The sequence below is a fragment of the Orycteropus afer genome, unplaced genomic scaffold (genome assembly GCF_000298275.1).
Source record: "Orycteropus afer afer isolate SDZICR_OR568_19922 unplaced genomic scaffold, OryAfe1.0 scaffold00019, whole genome shotgun sequence".
In the NCBI taxonomy this organism is placed as follows: domain Eukaryota; kingdom Metazoa; phylum Chordata; class Mammalia; order Tubulidentata; family Orycteropodidae; genus Orycteropus; species Orycteropus afer.
This window is the reverse complement of record NW_006921606.1, coordinates 4,119,216-4,134,940: the sequence shown is the minus strand read 5'-3', so window position 1 is coordinate 4,134,940 and position 15,725 is coordinate 4,119,216. Positions and strand designations below refer to the sequence as shown.

The window sequence follows — 15,725 nt, the reverse complement described above, 5'->3', positions numbered from 1 at the left end:
AAAACTGTTGACCAATGATTTATAATGTGTCAAATGCTTTAACAGAGGAGAGAGCAAAGTGCAGAGAATACAAAGAAGTGTGTAAAATCTAATGGTTTAGAGCAGATGGAAAATGGTTCACCAATATAACATTTAAGATGGGGCTTGATGAGTGAATATGTAAGGGCAAAATGCTGTGCTGCCAAGAACTGTGGGTGGGGAGAACCACAGGTGAGGCTAGAGAAGCAGGTTGTGGCCAATTGCACAAGGCCCTGCATAACCTGTTCAAGTGTGTACTTTGTTTCAACCAACGTTTGTCCATTGCACCACCTTGGCACACTGGGTGTGTCACAAATGAGTTGTCAAAAGTAACCTGTTACTAGTAATTGCTGAAATGCAGTTGCCTGGCAATTACTATAAAATTAAATTAGAATAAACTCCAAATAATGTTGAATGACAGATGCTAGACATGAATGAATACACACTCCACTGTTCCATCTATGTGAAACAAAAACTGGCAAACTGATCTATGCTGTCTCAAATCAGGTTAGGGTTACATTTAGAGATGGATAGTGACTGAGAGGGGACCCAAACATGACTTCTGGAACACCACTAATATTTCTTGATTTGGGCACTGATCACATGGTTGTGTTGTGAAAACCCATCAAGCTGTATACTTACCTATGTGCTTTTCTGTATTATACTTTGTTACAAAGAATAGCTTCAGGACACTTTTTTTTTTTTTTTTTAAATTTTATTTTGATTTGGGTGAAGATTTACAGAGTAAATTCACTTTTCATACAGCAGTTCACATATACTTTGTCTCATGTCATTGACCAAAATTTACAATGCAACAGCTCCCCTCCCACTTCCTCCCCATAGTTACTTTTCAGGACACTTTTTGCTCACTTGGAGTCCTATGTGCTTTTTTTTTTTTGGAGAAGGGTAGAGGGTAGAGTTATGACTGCTCGCTGGGGATACACTGAGAACTCACTATGCAAGTATCACTAGTTACATGCTTTTTTTCCTGCCTAACTCTAAGAAAATCCCTTGGATACTATGAAAAGCCAAGGATAGTCACCATACAGCCAACATTAGTCACCTTCACCAACACTGGGGCTTGGTGAGTGATAAATGGACGTACCCAACTCAATTATATTGTTCACATTTAGCATTTTAGCATGTGAAAAGGATTGCCCTTTTCTTTCTTTTTTTTTTTTTAGATCTAACAAGGGCTGATGGTTCTTTATTGACCTTAAAAAGAAACATGGCTCAAAAGCACATCGGCACAGGCGTGAGTTTTAAGGCATTCAATATTTTTGTATCCTTAAGAACACAATCTTCTTTTGCTTTTCTTAAAAAGTTATTTTCATTAATAAAATATATGGAGTTAAAAAGAAAGAAAACAGTACAAAAGGATATAAAGCAACGTCAAATCTTCAGACCTCTCAAGGCAACCACTGGATAAGAGTTGAACTGGCAAATACTGTTTTATATATATATATATATACACATATATATACACACACACACATATATATGCATATATATATATGTATATGTACATATATATATTATTGTGATTTGGGTGAAAGTTTACAAATTCATATTCCATACAACAGTTTACACACATTTTGTTTCACGACACTGATTGCAGTCCCCATAATGCAACAGGTCTCTTCCCACTTCCTCCCTATGTTTATCTTTTCCCTGTCTCCTTTCCTACACATTCCTGCCCTCTTAGCTCTCTGGCCTTCTGATCTCCCATTGTTGATTTTTCTAAGGAGTGTACCTATCTGGTGTACATGTTCACCTTATACGCCTTTTCCACCAGAAGCCATGGGAGTGAGTTCAATTCCAGCCCTGAAGGGTGACCAGTAGCCATCTTGGGGGTTTCACCAATCTCTATCAGAGCAGTGTATCTGGTCATTTTCCTGATTTTGAGTTTTGTTCCAAACTCATTGCCGTAGAGTTGGATCCGACTCATGATGACCCCTCCTTGGGTTTTTGAGGCGGTATCCTATATGGAAGTAGATTGCTCCGTCTTCCTTCCAAGCCGTGGCTGGTTGGTGGGTTTGAACTGCCAGCCTTCTGGTTAGCAGTCAAATGTCTTAAGACGCTATGCCACCAGAGCTCCTTATTATGTATATGGACATTTTTACAGCACATCCAAAAACATATGTAGGATTGTCTGCCAAACTAATATATGATCATGGGCATATTCCCGTTTGCCTAGACATACCTGATCATTCTGCCCGTCTAACTATGTATCCACCCACAGAGATATGTATTTTTTTTTTTTAAAGACGTGCACACGTTAAGCACATAACAATGTGTGAGCCTGTGTATGTATTTCTCCCGTCCACCTTCCCCCATCTTTTCTTAAACAAACAAGAGTCCAATGTATGCAACCATTTCAGGAGGTAGCATATTATCAAGAACTGATGATACTGAAGAAGAAGTCCAAGCTGCACTGAAGGAATTGGTGAAAATGACTTCAGGAATTGAAAGACTACCCATTGAGATGTTTCAACAGACAAATGCAGTGCTAGAGGCACTCACTCATTTATGTCAAGAAATCTGAAAGACTATTGCGATGGCACAGTGGTTAAAGCACATGGCTGCTAATCAAAAGGTAGGCAGTTCAAACCCACTAGTTGCTTCATGGAGAAAGATGAGACAGTCTGCTTCCTTAGATTTACAGCTTTGGAAATCATATGGGGCAGTTCTACTCTGTCATGAATGTATTCACTATTATTTTTTACTGGAAATTGTTTTATATCCATAAACACAGATACATTTACTCATTTCACAGCTATATAGTATTCCATGGGGTATATAAATTATGATTCATTTAACCAGGTATTTCTTGTTTTCTGCTTTTACAATGTGGCACTGAACATCTTTTAATTTACATTCTTTGTACATATGTGTGAATATCCTCTAATTGGTATTTTTCACCAAAGAATACATACTTTTTAAATTATGGCAGAAATACTTCCCCAATGTATAGCTGCACCAACAGTGTGTTACCAAACTCTTAATCCTTTGTATTTCTATTTGGTTAACACTGTCTGTTCATTGCTAGTTTAATTAGCAATTCTCTATTCAATTCCACTGATCTTTCCATTTCTATGTGAATACTAAACTGTTTTGATTACTATAGCCTTGAAATATATTTTAAAGTCTGAAAGGTTCAGTTCTTTCACTTTTCTACAAAAGGATCATTAAAAAATATATTATAAGGATTGTATTTCATATTGGTTTAATGACAGATTAGCAAAAATACCATTGTTGTTCATACTACACAAATCTAATAAACACTAAAACTTGAGTTTACTGCCTCCCCTCAAAGATAATTACTCATATCAAAACATATAAATACTAAAATCACTTAGTGATTTACTTTAAAAAAAATAGAACAGAACTTGTACAGAGAGTTAATTAAGACTTCTCTTTAAAAAAACTACTAGAATATTTTTACACATCACATCACATTTAAATATTGGGGGACACCAGACTCAATTGGCACAATAAAATACATAAAAATCTTGCTCCACAACCTACATTGGTAAGTAGTGACTGAGGTATTAAAAGCTTCAATGTGGCCATCTAAGATGCAGCTAATGGTCTCCTATCATTGGAAGTGAAGAAGAGTGCAAACAAACAAACAAATAAAAAAATGAAGGACATTTGGAAGCAACCAGCCCTAGGACATGATGGACCTTGAGACCAGAAGAACTAGATGTGCCTGGCTAGCAATGCCAACCACTTGGGAAAGGATCAAAACTGCATATCCTGGATAGAGTGAGAGGAAAAACATGGAACAAAATCCAAAAAACACAATAATGCCCAGAATTACTGGTTGGACGGACTCTGGTGGGATCCCCAATACTATGGCCCTGGGATACACTTTGGGCCTGGAATAAAATTCACTCCCAGGGGCTCTCAGCCCAGTAGTAAACAAGATGTACACACAGACCACTCGACCCAGAGTGATGCATCCACATACTCTATGGAGATGCATCCCTTGCAGCAATTGACCACAGGGTACCAGAGAGGCAACATTTGCACAGAGGAAATGCAGGACACACAGGAGTGCATAACTATGAGGGGCACAGGGCAGGGAGGGGAGGAAAGTAGGGTAGGGTCGAGGATGGTAACTGGGGAATGAAACCAAATGGACATGAAATGTTGAATGTAAAACAAACTCTGCTTTGTAAACTTGTACCTAAAGCACAATAATAATAATAATAATAATAAATTAAATAAATAAATACCTCATGGGGAGATAACATTTCAAATTCAAATGACTGAACAACCATACATTTAAAGTGGTACAGACCCATATCAAGGGACATGTCATTTGATCTTTGTGTAGGCAAAAAGAAAGACTTGATTAAAGAAAAAAAACCTTTGAGCTATTTTATTTATTTATTTATTTATTTTAACTATCTCACTGGGCAAACTATACATCAAGGGATAACTTCTGTTCCTGAAAGTAAAATGCTACTGTTTTACAAATGGCTCATACACTTATATATTGCTTCAATATGTTTTAGCAACTTCAAAAGTGCTGTTGGATTATATGGGAAAAGATCTTTTTTTTGCAAACGGTCTATGGCATCCTGTAACTCTTCAAAGCATTTAACTGTTCTGTAAGATATCCCAACTTCAGAGACAATGCTGTTTAAGGCTTCTTTGCAATCAACGGAGAAGGAAGAATTAGATTCTTCTGCAACCAGAGCCTTTGATTGAGCCTCTAGGGTCATCTCTTTTTTATCCCTACTTGTTTCAGATGTGTCCTGAATCCTAATTGCTTCTTGGTGTAAAGATGTCTTCTTAATATTTGCTAAGCAATGGTCTGTGGATTCCACCTCAGAATCATCAGAGCTGTCATAATCTACCAAACTTTGAGAAGCTCGGGAGGAAGACAGAGTAGCAGCCTGAAACTTGGAATGGGTCTTCTTGGACATAACAGCCTGGTGGTCACACTCCCTCTTGAGCGGTTCAGGAGAATCAGCAGCAGTCAAGGAGGCCGAAGTACAAATATCTATCTGACTATCAAGACAAGTCCAATAATGAGGTTCTGGTTTGTTGGTGCTTCTGTCTTGTACAGGTGAGGGGATAAAACCACAAATATTTACAGCATCTTTTGATTCAGCTGCATCAAAGGATTTGCAAACAGTAAAAAAATTATACCAGTCTTTTTGGAATAATTTTAAATACCTAACAAAATATTCAAGAAAACAGGTTTCTGATGAAATCAAAAAATCAAGAAGAACTGTAGAATCAAATCCTATATTTTTTAAGAAAAATAAGAAAACACAGTGAGGATTAAAGCCATTTTCATGTATGCGACAATTCCATAGTTCTTTTCCTTGGGCTGAGCTTTCGGTAGCTTCACAACATTCTCTGAAAATGAAGATATTGGAGAGCCCAGATTAATTATTTTTACAAAATTATAGCTTTAACAGATATAATTCACATACCATGTAATTTACTCATTAATTCTTTTTAATCTACTTTCTTAGAAAAGAAAAAAAAATTTCAAACCCAATTTTTTTCTCCACAAACTCTAAATTTAAATTTGATTCAGAATTCCTCATTCTTATTGTTTTTAGCTACCTCAGCCCCTGTCTTAAGGCTTCTCCATTCACAATGGAACCAAACACTGCCCAATCCTGCACCATCCTATGACTGGCTATGAGATGAACCATTGAGATCCACAGGGTTTTCCATTGGCTGATTTTTAGAAGGAGATCACCAGGCTTTTCTTCTTAGTCTCTTAGTCTGGAAGCTCTGCTGAAATCTGTTCAGCATCACAGCAACATGCAAGACTCTACTGACAGGTAGTAGCTGTGCATGAGGTGTACTGGCCATGAATTGAACCTGGATCTCCTTCATGGAAGGTGAAAATTCTACCACTGAATGGCTAATGCCTCACTCCTCATTCTTACAATTAGGTAACTAATTTTATGTGGTATGGTAGGGCTGGAAGCTAATCTCTGCTTTCCTGCTACCTATTTCCCTCAGTAGGTGTGGGCATGTAACCCAGACTGACCTATCAGAGTACTCTATGCTCCTGGCCACATGACTAGTTCTGACAAGAATTTGTGACCCAATAATCAGATGTTCCCTGAGACTTGCTGGAGCTACTAAAGATTATAATTGTAAGGCTAATTAATATAAGCATGAAATTGTGGGTGCCATGCCTAAGAATAAATTCAGAGTTGTGAGAGAAAGAGAAATAATCATTAATATGATTTTGAATCCCTAGACATACAAGCATGCCTGATGCCAACTTGACCCTTTGAAATTCCTAATTATAAGCCAATAAATACCCTTTCCCCCACAGCAGACTAGTTTGGGTTGGTTTCTATTATTTACAACCAAGAAATCTTTGTTGCTGTTGCTATGTGCTGTCGAGTCGGACCCGACTCATAGTGACCCCACCTTAGGTTTCCAAGGCGGTATCACTATGGAAGCAGATTGCCCAACCTTCCTTCCGAGGAGAGGATGGTGGGTTTGAACTGCTAGCCTTCTGGTTAGCAGTCAAGTGCCTTAGGCACTATGCTACCAGAACTCCCCAAGACATCTTGGTTAAGATTAAGAAATCTTAATATAACTATACTAAATATATATATATATATATATGGGAGCGCTGGTAGCATAGTGGCTAAGACACTTGCCTACTAACCAGATGGCTGGCGGTTCAAACCCACCAGCCACTCCTTGGAAGGAAGGTTGGGCAATCCTACTTCCGTAGTGATAACTGCCTCGGAAACCCAAGGAGGGGTTGCTATGAGTCGGGGCCGACTCGACGGCACCTAACAACAACAACAACATATATATATATATGAATGACACAAGCACATGCCTCTCTGGACATATGGTAGCTAAGTAGATTGGAAATTCACATAGAGAGTGAATTTAATTCATAAGCTTTCTCGATCCTGAGGAGTAAGAAGGCAACTTTGAGTACAACTAAGATATACTTAATGTGTATTTTCAGACTGAATTTGTATTTGACCATTTTGAGCCCAATTCAAATCACATGTGGGAATTTTGTGTTCTTCATTAGAACCTTTTGAAAACTGGCCCCAAACACTTAAGTCTGAAAGCAGCCATTGCCAGCAGGGTCATAATACAAGTAAGTACTGGCAGAAAAATATGACACTGACAATCATTAGTAAGAAATCTCATTTGCCCAGGCCAACAAAGAAATGGTTACAAAGCAAATACTTTAGGGCTTTAATAAAGCAGAAGGAAAAATAATGTAAAAGGTCATCAGTTATTAACTACATACCAATTACAGATATTTGACACAAGAATATGTAATCCCAAATACATCTGTTTTAACAAAGCAGAAACAGGGTAAGCATACAAAGTCACCAGTAATATAATTTTCTAATCAATTTCAGACAACAGCCTCAAGAAGGTCAACAGTTCAAATTCTACTGTATATTAAAACAAAAATTCAGACCATCTCCTTTGACTGCTTGTAAGTTCATACTCACCTTCATAAAGGCAAAAATCATAATTAAAGTCTATAGAAGCTCAATATAGAAGAGTAGGTCTTAAAGGTACAAAGAGTTATTAAGCATCAGCTAAATTAAGATCCTGATCACACAAGTAAAACAGAGGCAATGACTAAACCAGAACCCATGTTTTCTCATTGCAGTCCAGTTCTTATAGCCCTTATCTGCCCACCCAGCCAAGTTTTCATAATGAGAGCTCAAATGTAATCTTGGTTTAATGTAGGCAGGATTAAAGAAAAGAATTGGAACTTCTGAGGAAATCACAATTATCTTTGTGCTTTCTTTTTCCCCCAAAATGATGGAAAAAAAGTAGTATGTGTGGTTCATTATTAGAAATATTTTCTGCTTTCTTGGCATGTAGGTGGTACAACAATATAAGAATTACTTAAAACTATACCAACCTGGTCAACTTTAAGTAGATGCCCAGTGATGCTTTGGCAGCTTCTAGCATGTCATCATCCTGTTCTATGAACACCCTAGACAGCCACTCACATGGACTATGTAATTGCAGAAAGGGTTGGAGATGAGGCTTTAAGAAGGTCAGTAACTCAGACATGAATCTCTGTAAATCACCTTCAAAAAATTCAAAAAATGGAAATTTTAAATTGTAGGCAACAGTGCATGAATACATTAATAACATCTTGTCTGTATTTAAAATAATGTATATAGTACCCAAAATGCATTATCACAGTACATATTTTCAAATAGTCCTGTGAACTAGAGCTTATTTCTATTTTGCAAATGAAAAAATGGAAGCTTAGAGAAGTAACCTGACTCTTCTAAGAGTATAAAATTAAAAGCACCTATTTGATATAGATGCCAAAACCAAACCAAATCTACTACTATACAGTTGATTCTGACTCATAGTGACTGTATAGGACAGAGTAGAACTACCCTATAGGGTTTCCAAGGCTGTAAATCTTTACAGAAGCAGACTGCCATATCTTTCTCCCTTGGAGCAGCTGGTTGGTTTGAAATCACTGACCTTTCAGTTACCAGCTGAGTGTTTAACTACTATGTCACCAGGGTTCCTTGACATAGATGCCAAATAAGTATTACCACTGAGAAATAAAAGTATCATTTCTAACATGAATTTTTATTTATATTACATTATTTATATTCTAAAAGCATGAAAACAGTAACAGGAATCACTGGATAGTCACAAATATCTAGAGGCAAGGATGCAACCAAAGAAAAATAATTAACTCCAGAAAAACAGAAATAGAATTTTCTGTTTGTTTACTTAAAGTATTAAAAGCGAAAAAAAAAAATACTACTATGAAGATAATGTAGGCAAAAAAACAAAAAGGTCTTGGGGAGTTTTAACTGCAGTTTAAAACTCTGAATTATATAAAACATGCCACCTAGTGTTTTAAGTTACAACTGCACAGAAATTTATTTAACGTGCAGTTTTAAAAGCTAAATGTTATCCAAAGCAATATAAAGAAGTCAGTACTTACAGTTCAAACAATCCTTTCATTTTGATGTTGCTTATTTAGAGATGTTCTTTGTTTTTCTCAAGTGAAATAGGGGATGTGGTTTCCCTAACACTTAAAATTGAATGGTCACACTTTTAAGTGGTTTTCTTTAGACCTAACATCCAGGATATTATATGCAACAATTTGTCAGTGTATCTTGTGACACATGAGTTTCCATTTAATTTTTAATAATCAGTTATCTACATTAGTAGATATACTAATTTTATGAAGTATAATATGAATACCAAACTAAAACCAAACTCACTCTAGTCGAGTTGATTCCGATTCATAGTGCTCTTATGGGATAGACTAGAACTGCCTCATAGGGTTTCCAAGTCTGCAAATCTTTACAGAAGCAGACTGCCTACATCTTTCTCCCATGGAGCTGTTGGTGTATTTGAATCGTCAACCCTTCTGTTGGTGGTCAAGCACTTTAACCACTGTGCCACCAGGGCTCATAGTATGAGTAAGATACTACAAATATTTGAATTTGAATTGACTTATATCACTTATTTTGAGTAGACTTAAAGTTTTCTCTTTTTTTAACCTAAGCCATACATTTGTTGTTGTTGTGAGGTCCCGTGGAGTCGGCTCTGACTCATAGTGACCTTATGTGCAACAGAACAAAAACTACCCAGTCATGCACCATTCTCACAATCCTTGCTGTATTTGAGCCCATCTTTGCAGCCACTTTGTCAATCCATCTCATTGAGGGTCTTTCCCTTTTTTGTTGACCCTCCACTTTACCAAACACGATACCCTTCTCCAGGGACTGGGCCCTTCTGACAACATGAGACAAGCAGGTGAGACTTCTTGGAAGTCACTTTACGCTTTCAAGGAGCATTCCATCTGCACTTCCTTCAGGGCACATATATTTGTTCTGCTGGCAGTTTATTATGTTATACAAACTCAGGTTAACATACAAAAAGCTGTTTTTTAAGGAAATCTTAGTTCTCTTTTTTGGAAGGAAAGTTAATAAAACATAACTAGTTTAAACAAAATGACTGCTAGCCAGAAGGCTGGTGGTTCAAACCCACCAGCCACTCCTCAGAAGGAAGGTTGGGCAATCTGCTTCTGTAGTGAAACTGCCTCGGAAGCCCAAGAAGGGGTCACTGTAAGTCGGACCCGACTCCACGGCAATGAGTTTGATTTTTTTTTTTTTAGTTTAAACAAATTAGTGGAATTTATACTGGTCCTGGGAGTTGATCATTACGAGTTATTTTACTTAAGTAATTATAAATTACATAAAGAGGATTTCAGAGAATTACCTTGCATTTCATTTGGTGAAGTACAATTTTGAAATTTGATTTCTAAGGATTTAATTAAAACTAAGGTTGCTGCTCTAAGGATCACATGATCCGGACCAGAATTACTTTCATATCCAGGCTGAACATCATCGCCTCCAAAGTAGAAAGATTTTCCATTAACAGACAATGTCTTCAACCATCCTACACCCACAGCTTGTAAAACAGCATTCGCTACAGCCAACATGTCTATATCTAAAAGATCATCTGGTGGCATTAAGACAGGAACACATCCATGAAAGAGGTCTTCACCTACTTTACAGAGAAAGCACTTTTTAATGAATATGATGAATTTCCTTTTGATGAAAGCTGGAGCAGGCCATGTAAGAACATCTAGTACACAAGAAGGTTTCAAAAAGAAAATCCTCTGGCAAGTGAAATGTAACTTCAGGTAAATTCGGGAGGCTACAAGAAGTTCAAGCAACTCCAGGAAATTCATCAAGCTGTTTATTATTTTTGAAGTTTCTTGGCAGTTTCCAAAACACTGAGAAAATAAGGAATTGTAAAATACTTCAAAAGTAGTATCAAAAGGAGTCAGGAAGTCCTTTAGAATTTCTGGAATTATGAAAATAGTAATTATAAATAACAGGGAAAACAAAGGCTTCTAACACACATTTACACAATAATTATAATCATTTTACAAGATGAAAAAGTAGATTTGGATTACCTCAGACATAAACAAACAAGGCTACAAAAATTAACAGCTAACAACCATCATTATAATTTTTACAAATATAAATAGCATCAGACTATATGAGGAATAATAGTAATGAAAAGCTTTATTTTTTCCTTATTTGCCTTTTGAAAGGCATGTATCCTCAATTAAAAAATCATGGGGAGAGATTCTTTAATTTTTCATACATCAAAACAGATCCCCCCCCCAAAAAAAAACATCCCAAACCCACTGCCACTGAGTCAATTCCAACTCATAGTGACCCTACAGGACAGAATAGAACTGCCCCATTGAGTTTGCAAGGCCATAAATCTTTATGGAAGCAGATGGCCTCATCTTTCTCCTGTGGATCAGCTGGTGAATTCAAATTGCTGACTTTTCAGTTAGCTCTCCAATGCTTTAACCACAGCACCACCAGAGCTCCTTCAAGACAGATTAAATGTTGTAAAATAAGTCCTGATTTATACTGTAAATACTATGCTCCTTGGGAGCAAGATGATGACAATCATTTATACAAAAACAAATAATTCCTACCTGTTTTTTGTGAACATGTATCTTTAAAGATTTCTTTTATTACAACTGTAAGAGTGCAAAGGCAGTATACAACCTTATCACTCTCAGAGAATTCAGAAAGATTTTTCTGGCAAAAAGTAATCCAAGAATTGCTTAATGTTATCTACGAGTGAAAAAATAAAGACAGTAAGTTATGATACAATATTTTCTTAACAATTATAAATTAGCTATCATGCACAATACAACTCTATACAACATTGCATATGAATTTGTAAAAATAAAGAAGTATGATGATACTTGGTAAAAGAAGAAGAACAGAAATATCCTAATATTCAGTAAGTCACGGAATTCAGTATGCCATAGAAATAGAGGACCAGAAGGACACATGAAAATATCAGGTAGTAGAATGATGTATAATTTTATTTTATTCTTTATACTTTTCTGCATTTTCTACCATGAATATTATAGCTCTTATATTCAGAAAATAAAAACCACGTTATTATAAAAAAGAAATAAGTTATTATATCTGAAAGATCACAAATAGATTTGGTTATTAAGCAACTCAGAGTTAAGAGAAAAACCTAATGCTGAGTTTGTTTCTATCATTCATTATTATGAGGACCATTCTTAGAATGTATTTATATTAAATTTTTGAAAATGAATCTTGATTTCAAGTAGAGGTCCTAAACGTTTTTTCTTTCTCTAATTTTTCTGGAGGGTGGGCAGGGCACAGGAATAGGAAAAGGGGGCCTACCTACTCTTTGAGAATCTGAGGAAAGTTATGGAATCTCTGCTCTCAAGATATGCACTGATCCTCTGTAATCCATCCCTGGGTTAAGAATCCGATATAATGACTTACAATGTATTGACAGAGGCCACTATCATATTGTTCTATTTTCCCACTTTAATGGATTCACTTATGTATTATATGAGCAAAACATTTTATTAACAAATAGTTAAAAGATAAAATCAAATGACAAGGAGCAATTTTTTTTTTTTTAATTGTGATTTGGGTGAAAATTTACAGAGCAAATATACTTTCCATACAGTAGATCACATACACTTTGTCTCATGACATTGACCACAATTTAGCACAATGCAACATCTCCCCTCCCACTTTCTCCCGACAGTTACCTCTTCCCTGTGTCCATCACTCCATGCACTCCTACCCCCTGAGCTGTCTCCCTGTGCCTGAGCAGCCCTTCTTTCTCTCATGCTTGTTTTCTCCAAGGAGTGTATCTACCTCAGGTAAATGCACAACTAATATGCCTATTGTTTGGCTGGAAGCCACAGGTGTGCGTTCAATTCCAGACCTGAAGGGCGGCTAGGGGCCATAGTCTCAGTGGTTCCACCAAGCTCCATAAGGCCAGCAAACATGTTCCCTGCTTTTTTTTTTTTTTCCCCAAATGATTTTGAGTTTTGTTCCACATTGTTCTCCCTGTCTATCCAGGATCTCCTACAAAGATCCTCTTCCAAGTGGTTAACAGTAGTAGCCAAGCACCATCTATTTCTTCTGGTCTCATAGTTGTATAGGCTGCAGATCGGATGGTGTACCAGTCGCTAGGACTAATTGCTTCCATGAATTTTTGGTTTTCTTCATTCTTCTTGGCTCTGGACGAGGAGAGACCCATCATTGCATCTAGATAGCAGCTTGCAAGCTTTTAAGATCTCAGTTGCTACTCGCCAAAGTAGGAGGTGGAACAATGATTTGTGTAATATGTTATGCCAATTGAGCTTGATGTCTTCTGCGACTATGGTCGCGAGCCCACAGATTCAACTACTCGGTCTCTCTGGGTAGCTGGCCGTGACCAAGCAGTGACTACAACTTTGCCCCGACAAGGAGCAATTTTAAAGAAAGAATTAGGAAAATAAGAATATAATTTGATTATATAGCTCACCTTTTCTCTTAGTTGGAAATACAGAAGCAATGCAAGACACTCTGCGGCCATGTGAGATAACAATTTATCTGAATTTTGGAACATATGTATCTGCAGAAAAGCAAGTACATAGAAATACTGATAAATGTTTTTCAAATTTTTATTTTAAAAATCTAAATTAAAAAAAATCAAATGACTTACTAATTTAGAATCCACTTCAGATGATTTTAAAAGATTTTTAATCATAACTCTGTATTTCTCCTTTGTATGGAATTCAGTTTCAATAGACAATATTCTGGTTATCATCATTTTGATGACCGTTAACTGAAGCAGTGTTATTTCTCGGGCACTGCTCATCCAAGTGGGTCTCTTCAAACACACTGGACCTACAGAAATGGCAGCCAAATTGACAGAGCATGGCTGATGAGTACCCCAGTCACCCTGGGTGTTTAACCACTCTAGGGAGGTCGCTGTAGAGAAACCTTGATCTGGAAATACTGGGTTGAGATAAAAGATGTACTCATGTCTGTCAATTTCAAGTGATGCTCCAAGAAGCACCTTCTTGTATAGTTGCTCTAAAACTTCACAGAAAGCTTTCATTTTGATTTCCAAAATGTATCTTATAAGATTAACCACTCTAAATACTAAATAATATGATCATTCTAAGATGTTTCTTCAGTAAAACCTGAAACAGGAAAAAAAAAAAATTACGTGCCATTCATCAATTACAAAGGACCAATGATTGTTTCCAATCTATCACCAAATCTCTCAAGTTAAAAGTATTACTCATTGCTTAATTTCTAAAATGGAAACCTGGTAAAAAGAACATTATTTATTTATTTTCCTTTTTTAAATTGTGATTTGGGTGAAAATTTACAGGTCAAATTCACTTTCCATACAGCAGTTCACATACACTTTGTCTCATGACATTGATCACAATTTACCACAATGCACCAGCTCCCCTCCCACTTCCTCCCCATAGTTACCTCTTCCCCATGGTCCATCCCTCCATGGACTACTGCCCCCTGAGCTGTCTCCCTGTGCATAAGCAGCCCTTATTTCTCCCATGATTGTTCTCTCCAAGGAGTGTATCTACCTCAGGTAAATGTTCAACTCATATGCCTGTCTTGTTTGGCTGGAAACCACAGGTGTGGGTTCAATTCCAGACCTGAAGGGCAGCTAGAAGCCATAGTCTCAGCAGTTCCACCAGGCTCTGTCAGACTAGCAAACCTGGTCCCCCCCCCTTTTTTTTCTCCAAATGATTTTGAGTTTTGTCCACACTGTTCTCCCTCTCTATCAAGGATCTCCTACATAGATCCCCTTCCAAGTGGATGACAGTGGTAGCCAGGCACCATCTAGTTCTTCTGGTCTCACAGTCATATAGGCTGCAGATCGGATGGTGTACCAGCCGCTGGGCCTGTTTCCATGATTTTTTGGTTTTCTTCATTCTTCTTTACTCTGGATGAGGAGAGACCCATTGTTGCATCTAGATGGCAGCTTACTAGCTTTTATGATCGCAGTTGCTACTCGCCAAAGTAGGAGGTGGAACAATGTTTTGTATAGTATGTTATGCCAATTGAGCTTGATGTCCCCTGCGACTATGGTCCCAAGCCCACAGGTTCAACTACTTGGTCCCTCTGTGTAGCTGTCTGTGACCAAGCAGTAACCACAACCTTGCCCCTTGTCACCTCTACTATACACCTGGAAATTGTGATCATTCACATAAACTTATAGGACCCATGTCTGCGAAGCCTATACATGTTCTTGGATAAACTCCCCACTTCACAGACATATCTAATAGTTCAGCCTGTCCACCCATCTATCCACCCATATACCCATGTTTGCCTTCACTGACAACGCAGTACTGTATGGGCAAAAGGATTCATCCATGTACCTTTCTCTGTCTTTCTCTTCCTCAATGCCACCATATTGGTCACTCGCATTTGATACATTGCCCTTCTCACCACCCAAATCAATACTTATCTCTATGTATCCAACAGTGTTCCCTCCCATCCTCTCCCACCCCTGGTAATCAACAAAGAAAATTTCCTTCCATAGATAAACGTTTCCTTGACTTTTACAATAACGGACTAATACAATATTTGTCCTTTTGTGATTGACTTACTTCACTCAGCATAATGTTCTCCAAGTTCATCCACGTTATGCGGTGTTTTGCAGATTCTACATTATTCTTTAGCATTGCATTGTATTCCATTGTGTGTATGTACCATAGTTTGGTTATCCATTCCTCAGCTGATGGACCCGTAGGTTGTTTCCATCTTTTGGCTATTGTAAATAGTGCTGCGATGAACATGGGTGTGCATATATCTGTTCTTGTCATGGCTCTCACTTCTTTAGGG

General features: G+C 37.3%; 1 protein-coding gene across 1 annotated transcript; it reads right to left on the bottom strand.

Moving 5' to 3' along the window:
• Positions 1–4,496: 4,496 nt before the first annotated feature.
• Positions 4,497–13,965, bottom strand: LINS1 (lines homolog 1). The gene is made up of 6 exons (XM_007959966.1): positions 13,567–13,965; positions 13,387–13,476; positions 11,510–11,651; positions 10,267–10,857; positions 7,922–8,093; positions 4,497–5,394 (listed from the first exon to the last, which is right to left on the bottom strand). Exons 1-6 carry the CDS (start codon positions 13,963–13,965, stop codon positions 4,497–4,499), a joined length of 2,292 nt encoding a protein of 763 aa, XP_007958157.1.
• Between the last annotated feature and the right edge of the window lie 1,760 nt (positions 13,966–15,725).

What these genes read in the sequence shown, in the direction of transcription:
- LINS1 (XM_007959966.1), bottom strand. Translation starts at nt 13,965, where the DNA reads ATGAAAGCTTTCTGTGAAGTTTTAGAGCAACTATACAAGAAGGTGCTT. An exon ending in ATTTCCAACTAAGAGAAAAG is followed by an intron (nt 11,652 to 13,386) that starts GTGAGCTATATA and finishes TTTCACTCGTAG; the next exon opens with ATAACATTAAGCAATTCTTG. An exon ending in ATCTACTTAAAGTTGACCAG is followed by an intron (nt 5,395 to 7,921) that starts GTTGGTATAGTT and finishes CTTCATTTTCAG; the next exon opens with AGAATGTTGTGAAGCTACCG.